Source organism: Sinohyriopsis cumingii, chromosome 12 (assembly GCF_028554795.1).
Source record: "Sinohyriopsis cumingii isolate HCF-2022 chromosome 12, ASM2855479v2, whole genome shotgun sequence".
Taxonomy (NCBI): Eukaryota; Metazoa; Mollusca; class Bivalvia; order Unionida; family Unionidae; genus Sinohyriopsis; species Sinohyriopsis cumingii.
In genome coordinates this window covers 66,959,919-66,977,669 of record NC_142972.1, presented here as the reverse complement: position 1 = coordinate 66,977,669, position 17,751 = coordinate 66,959,919, and the positions used below count along the sequence as shown (strand labels likewise).

At 33.7% G+C, this 17,751-nt stretch overlaps 1 protein-coding gene across 6 annotated transcripts in view; it reads left to right on the top strand.

Moving 5' to 3' along the window:
- The window catches only part of LOC149786629 (uncharacterized), a 52,667-nt gene extending 35,145 nt beyond the window's left edge, over nt 1-17,522 (top strand). For 3 of the 6 annotated variants that reach the window (XM_089977142.1, XM_089977144.1, XM_089977141.1), the window contains exons 2-5: nt 8,552-10,038; nt 12,617-12,866; nt 14,574-14,786; nt 16,238-17,522. In XM_089977142.1, coding sequence (XP_089833268.1) covers nt 8,608-10,038; nt 12,617-12,866; nt 14,574-14,786; nt 16,238-16,662 — 2,319 coding nt within the window. In that variant the 5' untranslated portion in view covers nt 8,552-8,607 and the 3' untranslated portion in view covers nt 16,663-17,522. The remainder of the gene's footprint in view (nt 1-8,551; nt 10,039-12,616; nt 12,867-14,573; nt 14,787-16,237) is intronic. The other 3 variants (XM_089977145.1, XM_089977146.1, XM_089977147.1) reach the window with 2 other exon arrangements.
- Nucleotides 17,523-17,751: the final 229 nt, after the last annotated feature.

Sequence of the window (17,751 nt, the reverse complement as noted above, 5' to 3'; positions counted from 1 at the left end):
CCGAAAACAGCATTTCAAGACATTTTTCTTAAAAAAAGTGGGAAACCTAGACCACCAGTCCTCAAATATTTATGAAACACTTAATCACTCCTTTCATATCGTCAAATTAAACAGACTAATTGCCGCCTAAATTTAATGACCCCCGATCCACGTAACGTTTCTGGGGAAGCGCGGCCGCAAGACCTTTTACTTGAACCCTATGCTACCTTTCCTTACTAATTCACCTTTGACTTTTAAATCAGTAACCTCTGACTTTCACCCTAGTCATGTGACCTTGCCCAATTAAACCCAAACTAAGTCAGTGGTATACAAAACATAGGTCCGGTGCTCATACATTTTGCCACTTCCTATACACTCAAAATGTCATTGGCAACATATTTTCAAAATGCCTGCAACAATCAGCTTTTATAACAGCAGGGCCTTCCACACACGAATAAAAAATGAAATATAAGCCAGCACATATTCCCCGATTTTATTAAGTGCATAATTACCATGTTATAATTTTGAAAAATTACCATCTGAGAGCCTAACGCCTTACACGTGTGAATAAAATAAAGTTGCTGAGTTTGTATGGGAGGATGTGATCGAGTTTTCGGATGGAAATACTGCACGACCTTGGGAGTGCAATATGTCCATCCGAAAAAAACTAGTTCATATTGTCCCATACACATGCAGGATCCTTTTTGTTATATGCTCATTTTCTTTTTCTACCTAAAGCTTAATTATATAAACAAAAATGCACTACAAGAAACAAAGTAACTGAATGTATGCCGTATTCCAAACTAAATACACAACCGCAGATTCGTCATTACACTAAAACGATATTATTAATACGTACATAACTCCGCCCAGACAGATTCGAACTTAGTCGCGCGCTAGACATAACTTTCGAAAGAAAATGGCGTTTTTGGTCTACTTAAAATTGAAATTTGGAGTCATATTGTGAATACAGGCGCATTGTAACATCTTTTCCGTTTGATCTGGAATGAATAGAATTTGGTATTTGTTTCGATTCTGGGAACCTTTGTGATTATGGACTGGGTTTATCTGTGCCTATTCGGCATGAAATACATCCGATTGAAGCAGCGAGGGAGAAGCGTGTTGACATCTGCAAGTGTGTTTATGTGTTGTCACTGAATGTGTGAAATCATAATGCGGTACAATTGTGAAGTCTTTCAAGTGCAATTATCAAAACTACGCTATTGAATTTAATGTTTATTTCATTTTGAGTGCAGTGATGAGGATGTAATTGCACTCGGAATACAGTACAATTTTGAAATATGCAATGAACTTGAAAACCCATGACATGGTTTATATAATGTAGATTTGCAGAACTAAGAAAGTTCATTTTGAGGCAATTCAGGATGTAAAATTGTAAGTATATTTTTTAACAGTATTTTTACCAGCTAAAGAAGACAGTTTATGTCTTGTCACTTAGATGTTATTTGTAAGGACCCTGTCTGGCGTTTATAGCTAGCCTAAATCAAAAACACTGTATCAAAAGTGTTGACGCTGACTGTGCTAAAGCAGCTGGCATGTGGCAGTCCACGAAACATCTTGGTTAGTTCATTCAGAAACAAACTGAATCAACCTAAGCGTAAATTGTCTACTATGAGAGTGCACATGACTTGTTCACAAAGTAGTTCCTAATACACTATTGGTCACAGGTGAGTTCAATATGAAATTTCGCGCGAGTGCAATATCGTAAAATACTGAACGATTCTGACAGGGTAAGGTTAACGGAGAAAAAAAAGCATATATATATATATATATATATATATATATATATATATATATATATATATATATATATATATATATACACATGCTAAATAATTTTTTCTTCTTATTTTTAAAGAAGATATCTGTATAATTAGCATATTAAATTTATGACACTGTTTTACATAAACAAAAAGACCTAAAAGGGAGAGAATACGGCGGGAACTATTTACGAGGAGATATCATCATACAACACAGGTGTTAATACAACGAAAAACAAGGAAGTATAAAGTATAGATGTAGATGTGCTATGAAAACAATTTTATCAAGAATCAAGTATAAATGCATAATAGTTCCCAGTGAGATTCTATCAAAAAGATCATTTTCTGGACAATTATCCGTTTATGGGAATATCACTGAACACTCATCTAAAACTATAAGTGATGATAAGTTCGTACCGACAAGAAAAATATTTAGCTCATCCGAAGGGCTTGATTTAGACAGCGATAGGTACTCGCATGGTAAATACCGGAGCATGGAAACAACATTAAGGAAAGAAATTTATCCATACGAACATATGAACTCATTTGAAAGATTGAATGAAACTGAGCTACTTCTAATCTAGAAATTGTATTCAGACACTTAGAATCAAGCATTAGCGCACAGTATTGCAGATGTGCAGATGTAATGAAGCTTTTGAAAATTACTTTTCGTGGAGATCTTTACGGTTGCTCCGTAAATACACTTAATTTAATGATATGTAAAGAATCGTGATCTCCGTGTTTCAAGTATATGTAATTTGCATTGCTAGGTTTGTGGTAGGCATGATATGGTATGGATAATTTTCATTTGGGTCCTGACCTTTCTATTACTATTTGAAGACCATATAATCTAAATAGAAACTTGGGCGCTAGTCCATCTGTTACGAATTTCTCTAATATATTTAAGAAAACAATTCTGAAATTTAACTTTACTTTGTTTTGGAATTTTATATGTCATAGGTATTATTTTACATGTTAGAAATATTTAGTAAAACCAACAGGCTTTTGTAACGTCATATAAAGTTCAGAACTTCATTTCAAATCCTATCCAAGAACGGTTAGACTCCTTAAAAAAGACACATTGCTCTAGCTTGCATGATCTTAGTACAGAAAAGGCTTCCTTAAAGAATCAAGAAATAAAAATATTTTGGTCCCATATTTGGTGGATAAGTTTGGTTTGGATGGAAGTGTTTTTGATTTGATTAGAAGAAATACATATAGTTTGGCACAATATTTTGTAAGAAAGAATGTTTTGGATGGAAATATTTGATTGGTAAGTCTCCCTCTGGCTCTGACTTGAAAATTATAGAATTGAAATTGAAATAAAAGAATGGAATAGAGTTAAGAAAGCTAGAGTTTCAGAAAGAGAGACAAATATAATAACAGTTGCAGAAAGAGGAAAGAAAGAGACAAATACAATTTCAGTTGCAGAAAGAAGAGAGAGACCGAGAAAGAGAAAGAGAAGATATGATACTGCAAATGCAAATATAATGTGAAGAGGAAGACAGAATAATAGTATGAAAGATGTTCCTTACTGTCGCGTTTCTCCTGGAAGACTAACCGCATTTTGTAAACCATTTATTATCATATTATAGTCATTTTTAGACAGATTTATTACCTATTTCATCAGGGTGAAATGGGGCAGAACTTCTGGACTGAGCTTCGCTGAGAACACCAAACGCAGCAAGTCATTCAAGCATTGCTCAATAGCTTAGCAGATAACAACATTAGGTCGACATTACCGCATTGGTAATTTAATAGGCTGACTGTGTGCGTGTGTGTATGTGATTTGGATCTGTATCGTCGATTTTAATAATTTTGCAGCCATAGCGCTAAGATGTCTGCATTTCTATAGTTTATAGTCATGTCCAGCACTCGGGGATCGTGCCACTCCGAATCACAATGATTTTACGAACTAATATCAAAAAACATACTGAACAGCATCATGTTGCATTCAATTATGCGGTGTTTTTGAGTTTCCAAAAATTTTGTATCACACACTCCTTTGTATATGTTCATTTAATTACCACAAGCAAAATTTAAAAATTATTTGTTGAGCACGTTACGTCACTTTATAAAAAATAACTATTTTGTGCGTAATATATTTCTGTCTCGTTACCTTAACTGCTAATTTTCGTTTTTTTTTTGTGCATATTTAATTCTTTATTTGTTATTTGACTTTTTTTATGTTATTTCATTACATGCTTTTGTAATGTAACATTGTATAATGGACTTGACCTTGTCTAAAATTTAGTTCTTTTCTTTTTGTCCTGATTGACTTTTTTATTTTTTTATTTTATTAATGTAAACAACTGATACATAGCTAAAGTATCTATGTGTATGATCTTAATACCAAGATTATTTTTTCAGGTAAACAACAAGGAGTAAATATGTTGAGTTGGGTCAGGGTTTTGGAGATTCCTAAGTGAATATTACAGGTCATTTGTGTTATAAGTAACAAGGCTCATTACGCCATTCTAGAAGGTTATTTTCCATTAGGTAATGCTTTTTTCTTGTTTTATTTAGAAAATGCTAATTGTGACCTGAAGTTAGGTAGAGAACGATATAATTTTGTGATTTTGAGGATTCGTTCAATCGTTCTTTAACATCTAACACCTTCAAGTTGTATTATTTTGTGACCAGTTTAGGCTGAATTTAATTTTCTTCAAATTATTGAACTCAAATGATTATTTTCTCTGGACATCAAATGTGCTCTGATAAAGTTTTTGGATAAAGACATTCAATGGAATTGATATTGAATTCAAATCTGGAATAAAATTATTGTGATTCGACAAGAAACTGTTGACACATCAGCTCTCCGTAGGCTATAACAGACATATGCTTGCCTTCAGTTTTTCGTCTCTTCGGGACTTGTACTGAATTTTATTCAGGACTTTAAATTATTAGAACGTCTGTCTGTAATTTTTCGATTATTTTGGGATTTAATTCTTAATAACGTAAGTTCTTTTTCTCATTTTGACTTTGTATTCTAGGGAAATAAATTGTTTGTTTTTGCTTTTACTCTTTTCGCTTTCTTTTTTTAAGAGCACAGAGTCGTAACACATTCCTTTATCAACATGAGCATTGATCTAGTTTGCTTTCCAGAACTGAGATGCATTATAATTTCGTTCTCCCAGTCTCAAGTAAATCATTTATTTAAATGAAAATATTCATAGATGATTGGATTAGCTGCGTTGGTAGAAGAAATCATTCAATCTGAAACTAATTAAACTGGGTGAAGACTCTGACATTTTATCCTATCGTTTTGAGTGAGTTTTGCCCTGTCCTTGTACAAAAACCTAATCTATTGGTCCAAGTCACTTGGCAAAGGAATTGTTGGGTTGAACACGCAAGTGGCCCAGAAATTTAGGTCCAGTGGAAAATGTGACATAATAATATTTGTTTTTTAAAGTCAGTAACTTTTTGTTGAACATCAGAGGTTAGTGGTAAAATATCGTATAGTAAGACACTGTTACTGATGGTAAAAAGGATAGGTCGAGGAGCATTGAAACTCCTAGAAATCACTTGATTCAATTAATTTAGGAACCATGCCATCAACGTAGTCTATCGTTGTCCATTGCATATAAGGAAACCAGAAACGGCACGGCCATGGTCATTATTTCCAAAACATGCTTTAAACATTCCAAAACATGCTTTAAATATTGTTTTGTGTTTTTGAATTTTCTTTTTTAAATTCCTAGTAAGTATAATATAACGGTCAACAACGCTCAAATGATCCGGAATTTTCAAATGTAAAACTAATCTTATTGTTCCAGCGCCAACATTGAGTATTTCAGTGAAGAAGCAGCATGCATCTACAAATAAAATAATGTCATAATCATTTTGAATATTTCAGCGGTGTAAACTGTATACTTTGCCTATATCCATTAACAGTGGAAATAATTCATCTCGATTGAATTGTAATGTGAACTAAGCGAATAAAAGCTTGGATGATGTTCAGCAGATAAATGATTTGAACTTTTATTCGCTTTTTCATTCCCTTGATTTGTAATTTTTTTTTTCTTGTGGGATTAGGCTTCTATGACAACGGTTGAAAATCTATGTTGTTATGTATATTTAATTTGCATTGTCTGTTATTTAATTATTTTATTTGTATGCTTCACTTCATTATATGGAAAATGTATGGTGGACTTGACCTGGTCCTATAATCAAGTCAATTTCAACGTGATTTTGTTCATTCTCTATAAAACTAATCTATACCAATTGTTTCCTACTAGTATAGGTAAGGTATTAGGATTTTAATCTTGGCCTGAGTCAAGGACATTTTGCTTACTACAGTTTATATTTTAGTTATAACTAATTATTTTCTAAACATTCGGAATCCTCTTGAGCGTTTTTTTTCATTAGGTCATAGATTATTTTGAAGAAAGCGTTAATTATGTTGTGAGGTCAAGTCGAGGACTTTACAATTGTGCCTTCTTTGAAATTATTCATTCGTGCTGTATGGTATGATCAGAATCATTTGTAGTATAACTGTGTCCAGCATTTCATTTGGGTTGGAAATTTATTTATTCAAATTATTTATTCACTTGAAACACAAAGTGCACATAAACATAACATTCTTGGATATAGAGATTTTAATTTATATTGAAATTTAAAAATGGATTTATTTTGGGATTATATTGTTGTAATCCAACAAATGACTGTTGGCACATAACAACTACATGGGTAACTACAAGTATATCAACACTTCCAGCGTTGGATTTAATCTGCAGTTCGAGTAAAGTTTATTTTGAAGTTTATTTATTAGGACTTGTCTGAGAAAATATAGGATTATTCGGGATCTACTTAGCAATAAAAAAAGTTTCTTATTTGCATTTATACTTTGCATTCTAGTTAATGTATTTTACAATGCTTATTGTTTCTAGCTCTTTTCTTTTACTTATATGAAGACCATACAGTCGTAATGATGTGTAACGACACTCTGTTACATGTTCTGATTAATATGTTTAAAATAAATCCTTTCTTACCTTTATATTTTATAAAATAGTTCTCATTGTTAGTTTTATTTCGAATGGTTTATCCTCCAAAATAGGATTTAAACAATTATCCAGTACATACTCAATAGCCGGTAGTGTCCTGACGTGCCATTAAACTCTGTGCATGATTACATACAAACCTACATCAGGAAAAGTATTGTTTTAATGTTGAAAAGCTTGCCGATTTCTAGAACTTGCACGAATTCTACAACCCATATTCTCCATATGTTGAACAATGCACATACATGCTAAAGAGTCACTCTTTTATTCTTTATACAATGTTACATCTGACCGAAGTCCAAAGGGTATTAGATTAATCATTAGCAAAAAACAAAATGGAATGACCAAACTTTGGAAATATTTCTTACTTTTGTCTGGCGCTAAGGAAGACATTAAGTCTTTAACCTGATATCCATTGGATATAATCAATTTAAGTTGTACCAAATATTTCACAATAAAAAATATTTGACCGTATGTTTAATCAGTTTGTAAGCATTAGTTTCTACCTTTCAATATCATATCCAGATGATATTTAATAAGATATGCAAATGATATTCAATATGATACGCAAGTGTTATCCAACCAGATGTCACAATTATGTTCAATATGATACACAAGTGTTATCCAATCAGATGTCACAATTATATTCAATATGATATCCAATCCAATCAGATGTCACAATTATATTCAATGTGATATCCAAGTGTTATAAAATCTGATGTCACAATTATATTCAATATGATACGCAAGTGTTATCCAATCAGATGTCACAATTATATTCAATATGATATCCAAGTGATACACATTTAGATGTCCAAATGATATTTAATATGATATTCGAGTGATACACATTTAGATGTCCAAATGATATTCAGCATGATATCCAAGTGATACACATTTAGATGTCCAAATGGTATTTAATATGATATCCAAGTGATACACATTTAGATGTCCAAATGATATTTAATATGACATTCAAGTGATACACATTTAGATGTCCAAATGATATTCAATATGATATCCATGTGATACACATTTAGATGTCCAAATTATATTTAATATGATATCCAAGTGATACACATTTAGATGTCCAAATTATATATAATATGATACAAAATGATGTTCATTATGACAGCCAAATGATATTCAATATTGTTGCTAAAATGATAATCAAAGAGAGCACCGTACGCCTACTTGTTTCCTAGAACGGGTGGTGTCTAATGTTATGTAAGTGAAATAAAGCAATTGAATAATGAAATCGTAAATTCTTAAAACAGTACAGAAAATGCTAGGACACTTATAAGTTTATTACCGATAAGACTACCCTATTCAATGAGGTTAGTGTTAGGACTGGTCAGCCTGGTGTTATGATAATGTGACTGGGTAGGACATCATGCTACATGTCTGTGGGTTTATGCCCCAGTGCGAGACATTACTATAAACTGCCACCCTGCAGACATAGTAGCGATATGACTGAACAATTGTTAAAGCTACGTTAAAAATCCAAATCACACACACACATACACACACCGTCTAACTACCATTGTCTTGGTTGGTTATCAATATCATCGTACCTTGAAATATAGTCTTTAGTTTTGTATTATTATAGGAAAGGTGTATCTCATGAATTTTATATCCTACGTTTGTAATATAAATCAGTACTGAAATTTCATTGCATTCTAAGACTATGAAATTAAACAAACGCTCGCTTGTTAGTGACATTTTGCATTTGTTTTCCTTAAGAAAAAAGTCATCAGTTTTAAATCCATTAAAATCATCTGATATTTTCAGATTTTGGCTACCTGTAGAAATTGAAGGTCATTTGTGGTCTTGGGTGAAGATACGTAATGGAAAGAAATACAAATGAAAAAGGAAAACAGCTTTGTCCTCATTGTAAAAAAGAATTCACGCAACTCTCTAGGCATGCGCCGAGCTGCAAGAAAAGGCAGGAGAATGAAGCAGGGACACCATCGGTCAAGTGCGGCATAGAAAATTATTATGTGGATTATCAAACGACTGGACTTCCGACTGGACAAAAAAGTGCAGCTAAAGAGGAAAGTCTGGACACAGATTTAGCAAGCGTGATGGAAAAACCCCGTGAGATATGCAGTGGATGTGGACAGACATTTATTCATTTGCAAAAACATAGGTCACGCTGCAAAGGAATCAAATTGGAGACAACGGATAACCAATCGCCTCCCTTTTCGGAAGATAGTTTAGAGTCAAAAGTAAAGTCGAACCAAAGCAGCATGCCTTCTCTTCTGAGATCAGCAACAAAGAATGATATCACTAAAGACTCGAGTAAATTGGATAGTATCAGCCACACGGACAGCACAGGAGGCAGCCATTTAAACAGCGCAAGAACATTGAAAACGGACGAAAGCAAGGGAAAAGGAAATGAAACGTGCCAAAGCTGTGGAAAATCTTTCAAATGTGTGGCTAAACATATAAGATTCTGTAAAATGCAAAACGAGACAAGGGATACGAATGACATAAACGAGTGTCAAATAACAACAAACGGCAAAAAAGATTTGGACATTCAAGAATATGAAAAGAAAAAGTTTTCCTCTGTAATCAGTCTGACAACAAAATGTGAGGCAGATGAAGAAAGAGAAAGCATGTCAGGTTCTAATGACGACGTTACTGGTTTTAGAAGATTGGAATTGCAGGATTCGGAACTAACCCCTCACAGAAAGCATCCGAAAAGCGCAAAATCAATGGAACAAGGTAAATCTTTAACAAGTTGTCCGTATTGTGGGAGAGAATTTATGCAGTTGCCGAATCACCTGCATGCTTGTAAGGAACGACCAGGTTACAAATCTGACCCGACTTCTATGAGTGAAACTGGCACACATTCTGAGTCTAGCAAACAAGAACAGCAAAAACAGATTCGATCGAAATCGTCCAGACGAAAAGAACACAGCTCAGAAAAGCAAGAATCTGTGGAAGTTTTGCCTTCTACCGTAAATGTGGATTATGCAGATGGAAATTACGATCACAGAAACGATTCTGGAAACACTCACTATTTAAGACAACAAGAAATATTGCATACAGCTATATCAATCAAACCAGCTTCACTGGCAGATATAACGTATAGTGAGGATCCAAAAGCTGAACTAGACAAACTTCAAGCAGATAACGAAATCGACGAGGTGGAGATTTGTGCAGCAGAAGAAATGGTAAAGGAGATGGAAATCGCCTTTCTTCAGAGGCTGAATGATTGCGATAAATTCAAATGGAGCATATTTCGAACTGGATCCTACTCAGACAAAACAAAGGTGAGTTGTGTTTCATGTTTTGAAGTGAATTGAAAATAACATTCTTTGATTTAAGACCATCAATAATTGCAGTTGCAGTTAGTAAATGTAGCGAAGATTTTTATTGGTCAGAAAGTAACCATGTGATCAGACTCAGCTCTGTTTATTTCTGTATAAACTGTACGGAGAACTACTTTGTACCAACTTCAATAAATAGAGTTACGTGCGAAGTAACTAATGCAAACACGAAAACAGAAGGCATACATACTGCATGCCTTTATAATAAAATTGCAACATGTTGGTTGGTTTATATTTTATTCTGCAAATTGAAGAAATTGATTCTGCAGAATGAAATTATATGCATTTTTTTGTTTGACTGAAAATGCATAAACGTTAGAACTTGGTTCTGAAGTGCTGCAAGCTTCGGGTGTGCCCAAAATGGCAGAAGGCATAAAACGTTCGTTACATGTTTCATATCAGATAAATTTTATGCATGGAGACAATGAACACACCGACCCGTCAGGTCTTGGCGTGACTTCTGAAGTAGGCGATATTTCACAAGCTGATTTATCAAATATTCCGAACGAGCCAACAAGCCGTCGTCATTGCCAGTTGAACAGCAGGATGATAACAAACTAAATAGAATTTAATCTGGCGCAGAGTCAGGATGATTATAAATTATAAATATTTAAGGCTCTAAACAATTAAGATATTTTATGTAGACCACTATCTCAGAGGTGGGAAATTCAAAATCAACCGATGAGATCATTGGGGCTACAGCACTTTCACTGCGTCTCGTTGCAAATGAAATTAAATCTAGGGATGGGGAGAAGGAGAGCTCAAACACTAATATAACAACTGGACACAGTATCAGACGCCGACCCTGATAGTTACAATGTGGGAATGTGGGTGGGTGGGAGATAGAGACTGTAACTGTTAGGGTCGATGACTTACATTGCCTGACTATTGAACTCCCATCACTATAACCATCGACCGATAGTCTGGAAATAATGAATAGGACAAGTAACATTACAGTCCAACAGTCATCTGTATATCAAGCACAACAACACACCATTTGCTTTGACGATTGAGTTTCTAATCAGAAGACACGTGCTAATGTAAATATAATATTAAGACCATGCTGTGAAATGTTCAGAACCTTAGATTGGTGGGATTACTTGTTTGATGTTGTCTTAATTATTACGTTGTTCATGATAATTCCCCTCTTCTGTAAAAATACCCCAGTTACAGATGCTCCAACACCGATTCATACTCTTAAAGAAGACTCTAAAACATACAGGATATATCTTTACAAAAGCAAAATAAAAGTAGCACAATTACACAATTATAAAGAATTGCAATTATATGAGTTTAATTTTAAAACAACATAAAGATCTTAAATAGATGCGTATGCAGATAGAAACTCCTACCACGCATGCATTTCTCTCGCCGAAAATACACATATATTGTGCTGTTTCAATGCAGTCATATGTAATTGCTTATAGAAGGAGACAACATCTACTACCTCAACATACTAATATTGACCGGTACGGAAAATATTTCTCGTATGGGGGTTTTCTGTTGCGTAGTAATAAAAGGCAAACTAAGCCAAAAGGACCAAAGCTAATAACATATGTTGTACGTATCGTTTTGTGACATAAAGCTCTTGGAATTTGCCAGTAGTTCTAGACACACGCCACTTTTGGGTAATATCATCAACCATCTGACCAACATGTATTGAACTACACCAAATGATGCATTATTTTTTGGCACAGATATATATATATATATATATATATATATATATATATATATATATATATATATATATATATACACATAAGTAGATTTCTCAGGTTTTCATTTTGCTTCAGAAGTATATTATTTTTCGTTGATTCTGGTTTTTTATACGTCTTGAACAACATCAAAAAATATGTGATGTGCTTTCCTAAATACAGTAATCTTTTCTGTTGTTTCTCTACTAATCTCGGGCATATATTCAGCGAAACTTTATGTAAAAGATTGTTAACTGAGATTAGGTATTTTTCATTCCCGTTACCGAGGTAGATTTTTAGTTTCAATCGCAAAACTGACAGAATGATCCCTTCCTAAACACATTTGTTCAAAACAATCTGCTGTGAAAACTAGATTTCATTTCTTTTTTTTTTTTTTTTGATTATTCAAAAACTTGAAATTTAAAAGACATTGTTTCTCAAGGCGGAGAGTATGAATATGTTATATGAGTAGTTATTAAACCAATTCGGATGTTGCAGCCGAGAAGGAATGTGTAAACTTCGGTTGCGACTCAATTTGTGCATCGTAGTAGAAGATCAATGATGGTACATAGCATATATGAAAACCTTAAGTACTAACATTAAATGAAAACAAAAGGAAAAGCTGATATTCAACAAAATCATAACAGGAAGCAATTTAGTCGAATAATAAAGTGTGTGGCGAGTGGAACTTTGAATGGACATTAGATTTACATTTCTTTAAAGAAAAGATTCATTAAATCATTGCTTATTTCTTTCCTCGCAGTACTATAGCCCTAAAGAATAAATAACACGGACCACGAATTATAATCCTAATATTATTTCAGATCAAATCAGCCAATGAATTTGACTTCATCATATCTATTGGCATCAAGTGCCGTGTGGAATGCCTGGAGGAGCCGAATACGCTGGGTTATTGCCTTGTTATTCCTATTCTTGAGAGCAATGTTCCTGAGGAGATATCTTCGCTGATGAAAGACAGATACCTGGATCCAGGCTTAATAAAGGACATGGCATTTAAGCTATTTACAAAAGTGATAAGCGATGCAGAGTTTCATAAGGGGCGCCGAATACACAGTAAGGACAATGATTGTGCATTGTGAAACTGTAAAGCCCTAATTCCGCCGTTCATCATAAATTTTACCATTCTTCCGATCTTACTAAAGGTTTGAAGGAAGGAAATAATTTGTTACAAAACCTATCTGATATAAACCGTTCTTTGAAATAATCAAGACGTTAGTTTAGAAGAAGTTCCAATATTCGGCTTAGAATTAAGAGATGCCACTCTTTAATTCAGTCAAAGATTCGCTGTCAATTCCATTCTGTTTTCGGGAGTACTCCAAAATTAGTGACGTTATTCATTCACAAAACTTCTTTAGTGACTAATATAATAAAAACAACTTTCCTAAGTGCCGCACACATTTATTAGAGAATGAAGAAAGGCGGGCCAGCCTTTTTTAAGCGGATGAAAGAAGAAAAAGCGTGCATTAGATAAATAAAAGACTCGTATAAATAATGGTGATCAGTTGGGCGCTGAAATAATTAAAAGGGCAAAATTTGGGTAAAGGTAATCCAACATAGCGTGGTGGTGGCTTCTTGTGTTTATAAAGGTGCCAACTTCAGAATCGAGCTCAGTCATCCCCAAGGGCCATTAAATGGAAAATTTGCCCTTCCAAATTGCAACCACAATATTGGTCTTCAGTAAGCTTATATTCCCATTTGGAATATCGTGACTAAACAAAAGAGCAGGATACGGACATAAATGTAACTTGAACAAGTCATCACCCTGTTCAAATAAATCTTAATAATGAAAGAATAGTATCATCGCTACTTTCCTTATTAGTTCTATAAATGACTCTGAGGACATCTCCGACCTAAGATGATATATCTCATTTGACAAACCTGGACAAAAGATTAATCAAATATAGTATATGACATTTAGTATGACAAAGTTATCTCGTCAAACGTCCTTTATAGTACGAAATAATTTTTCTTATTCTAATTATCATAGGAATTATGCATTTTATGAAATGTTGGATAATTATTGCCCATTCCGCATGCTACGTTTCTTACTTTTTAATCCACGAATTTGCTGAAAATGAAAATGCATTGAGCTCACTTACTCGTGCAGGTAATGGTACAAAACGTACATGCTCCAATTATGAATAAAATAATTGCAATCTCCTTTCAGGTTTAGTTTGACGAAACACGCTTCTTAATGTCCAATCCAAACGTAATTGATTACACATTTTGACGATGATAATCCCAGGTCTACTACAAACCAATACATATATAAGAATCTGAGTCACCACACATGGCAGAAACAACAACTGATTATAATTTGTATCCGGTCCTTTATCAACCGCACCCTTACTCCTGTTTTTGAAGTACTTACCTGGCACAATTACCATAAAGCTGATGATTATTATTTTCCTTCAAACCTTATAATTGTCACGCCATACTTTGTTGCGTCTGCAAAAACGATTTTAATTTGAAAAAGCAACGGCGAGTGGAATGTTAATTAGATACATGCAGGATCATCCTTATCAATCAATAGAGCAAATAAATACACTTATGTGCTAATGGAAAAATTCTTAAATGGAAATTGATCAATAACTTATCACCTATATATGGAAGCTCGACTTTTATGACCTTTATTATTTTTTAAAAAAAATAGAAAATATGATTGGTACATGAAAGAATGTATAGAGACAAAACATGAGAGATTATTTAAGCGAATATTTAGCAAACATTCCATCAATTAATGTATTGTCTTACCCATAGGACTCCATAGAGATGGTGGAAGTCCAGCCTTTACTATTACCTATGAAAGTGGTGGAGGCAAAGTGTATGAAATTGATTTGGTCCCTGCCATACGTTTTGACGGCTGGCCACAGATATCAGCAATCAAGGATTGGCAGCCGAAATGGCGACATATACACAGTCTAGAAGAGTTAAAGGAAGACGTTTTCGCTGTTGCGAGAGAGAATCCAAATGGTAAGGTTCTGGATCTCTATGTTCCTTCGAAATATATCTTAATTTTCTAACGTTGTATGCATGTAGTTGTTGGTGGTGATGATGTTTTACATTATTCACTAACGTCACCGCTGACGGTTATGTTTTCAGTTATTTACTACCGGCATTAAAGTTGTTTTTCCTCCCACAACCAATCCTAAATTCTTGTGAAGAATGTATTCCTTATTGCTAAGAACTATTGCAAGGAATATAATACAGCCAAAATATACCCATATATTACCGCATGGTCTTTTTAAGTGTCAGGAAATGCAGCCATGCAAACGGGAAATAGTATTCCTTGCAGTAAATTAATGATTAAATTATATTGTATCTAATATACATTAATGGGACGATAAATTTTACTACGTTACATTGAAGGAAGAATCTGCAAGGGGATAAAGGGGATGGTTGCTTAGTTTACGCAAGAACAAAAACTGCAGTTATATGAAGAAACGAAATTGATATTTCGAAATATTCAAAATGAATAGGCGAATGCTGTTTAAATATATTATGTATCACACTGATATTGGATAGGACTACACAGGAATAAATGAGCATTTCTTCCAGGTCATTTAGCTTAGTCCTTGCTCTTCACCATGTCGTGCGCGTACGATATTTTTATTGATCTTGAAAAGGTGATTATAGTTAGAATATAAATAGGCTGATCGTGATACTGGGAAAGTTAGAACATGTAGTTCAAACCTAAGTTTGCAAACCCTCGACTTAGTCATGAGTGTGCTGTGAAGATTTTCTTCCTGAACTTTCAGCCTGTTTGTTTACAAGGTGATATACATGCGCGACGAAATAACTGGACATTACATTAGTCATTAGTTTATTTACATCCTAGGAAGTATGACCGACAACATGTGTTCTCTCCGATCTTCCATTTCTCTTTCTTCGCTATAGTGTTTTCTTCTGCTGCATAATGTTCATTATTCATCGCTGGAGGAGACATACATTCGTGTCATGACATTATTTCAATCACCAAATGTCTTTTGTGCGAAAGAACGCAGATTTGAGAATTAAATTAAATATAAAATTGTGAACTTTTACTCTTTATAAATTACAATCTTGCACTAATATTTGTGGATGTTACGGCCATATTTCAAAGTTTCTGTTTTTACACACTATTGTCAGCACATTAAAAACAATATTTATGCTCAACGATTAACTTTTTATTTTATTACATCCGAAATTTACCACACAATAGCAGGTTTTCTTTGTCGAGGTGGTTTAGATAACTTGATAATTTTCATGAAAAGAACTAATTACTTTAAGGACCACGTGCTTTGTCCTCCAAAAATGGTTTTGGTATTTTGGGGAATAACGAAAACTAGAAGCATAATAGAATCAAGTATATTTTATAACAATTTTAACTAGTTGTCGAAGTCAATTATGTAAATGAAAACATGTGTTTTCTCCCACGTATACAGCCAAGAAGTTACACCAAGGAGAGCTACTCTGGCGATTATCATTTTCAAGGACGGAGAAGATGTTATGGTTGAACGTCGACAGTAACAAGTCACAGCCTACTTGCCGAAAACAGATTCTAAAGTTTCTAAAAAGTATTTTGGAGAAATGTAAATATAAGAACACAGCAGCCATGCCTCATCTCTCCTCCTTCCATCTACGCACTTTCATGCTTCATCAGTATGACGAGAGACCAAACGATATGGACTGGCTTATGACAAACAAGAGAACATGTATTCATGTTTGCATCGATAATCTAATAGAGAGTCTGATAAACAAATACATGAGCAATTATTATGTGCACGGTCATAATATATTAGAACAATTGGAAGAAGAAGAAATACAGATTTTCATTAAGGATCTTATGAAAGCTAAATCTACGTTCTAAAACTTTTTAAAGGAATAACACCACATTAAATGCACTGTCTGTAGAAGTTTGACTAAAAGCATTATTACATATAAGACACACATGCTATTCAACGATAAGCAAGTTTTGTTCATATTTTGCACTTTGCAGACATTGACTGATGCTTTTGCAGTGAATATTCACTTTCAACGTATCATCCATTACAATAAAAGTATACACATTTTTATTTTAATCTGAGTTCCTAAACTGATAATGCATCCTGAAAGAGATGTTAACATAATGTGGGTCGTTTTTGGACACTGATGGGGAGTTTTGTTTGTTCATTCATCCATAATAATGACGTATTTATGCTTTGATAATTGTTTCACAGTACCTTTCGAATTTATATGTCTATCTTATGATATGCTCATTGTTTCCGTTAACTTTACATTGTTAGGATATTGCACACCTTTCATATTGCACTCAAGCACAGGACACGTGTGCCAGATAGTGCATTAGAACTAGATTTGTTCATGATTGTACTTTATAAGAATCATGCTTGTAAAGTACATTCAATCGCTACTTTATTGTGGGTTGCTCTTTAATTTCCTTAAGAATGTTTACATAAACAAGCTTTCATAGACATTTTGATGAAAGCACTATTTTGATTTTTTAAATGTCTTTTAAAGTCATTCTGGATTATATAATTTGATACATCAAGACTGTTGTCATATTATCACATTCGAGGATACTGACACATCATCACATTCAAGATTGGAATTCACACTTTTGGACATTTTATGGAAATTAGTGATGACTGTTTGGGATTTAATTTACAATACTGTGAGTTCTTTTCACCTTTTAACGTTGTAGAATGGAGAAATAAAGGATTTGTTACATTTTGCAAAGTCTTTTGTTTTTTGATTTATACTGTTAATTAGTTTAAGACTATATAATCGTAACATCGCTTACCGTTGTCGTTGCTTACTTTTGAATGACACTTCTCGATATTTAGCCTCTTTTATTTTGAATGATGTTGGCACACATATTGCAAAAGTTAAATTGTATCTACATATGCACGTTTGCGAAACAAATATTAATAGAAACTACTATTTCCATGGACAGCTGGTT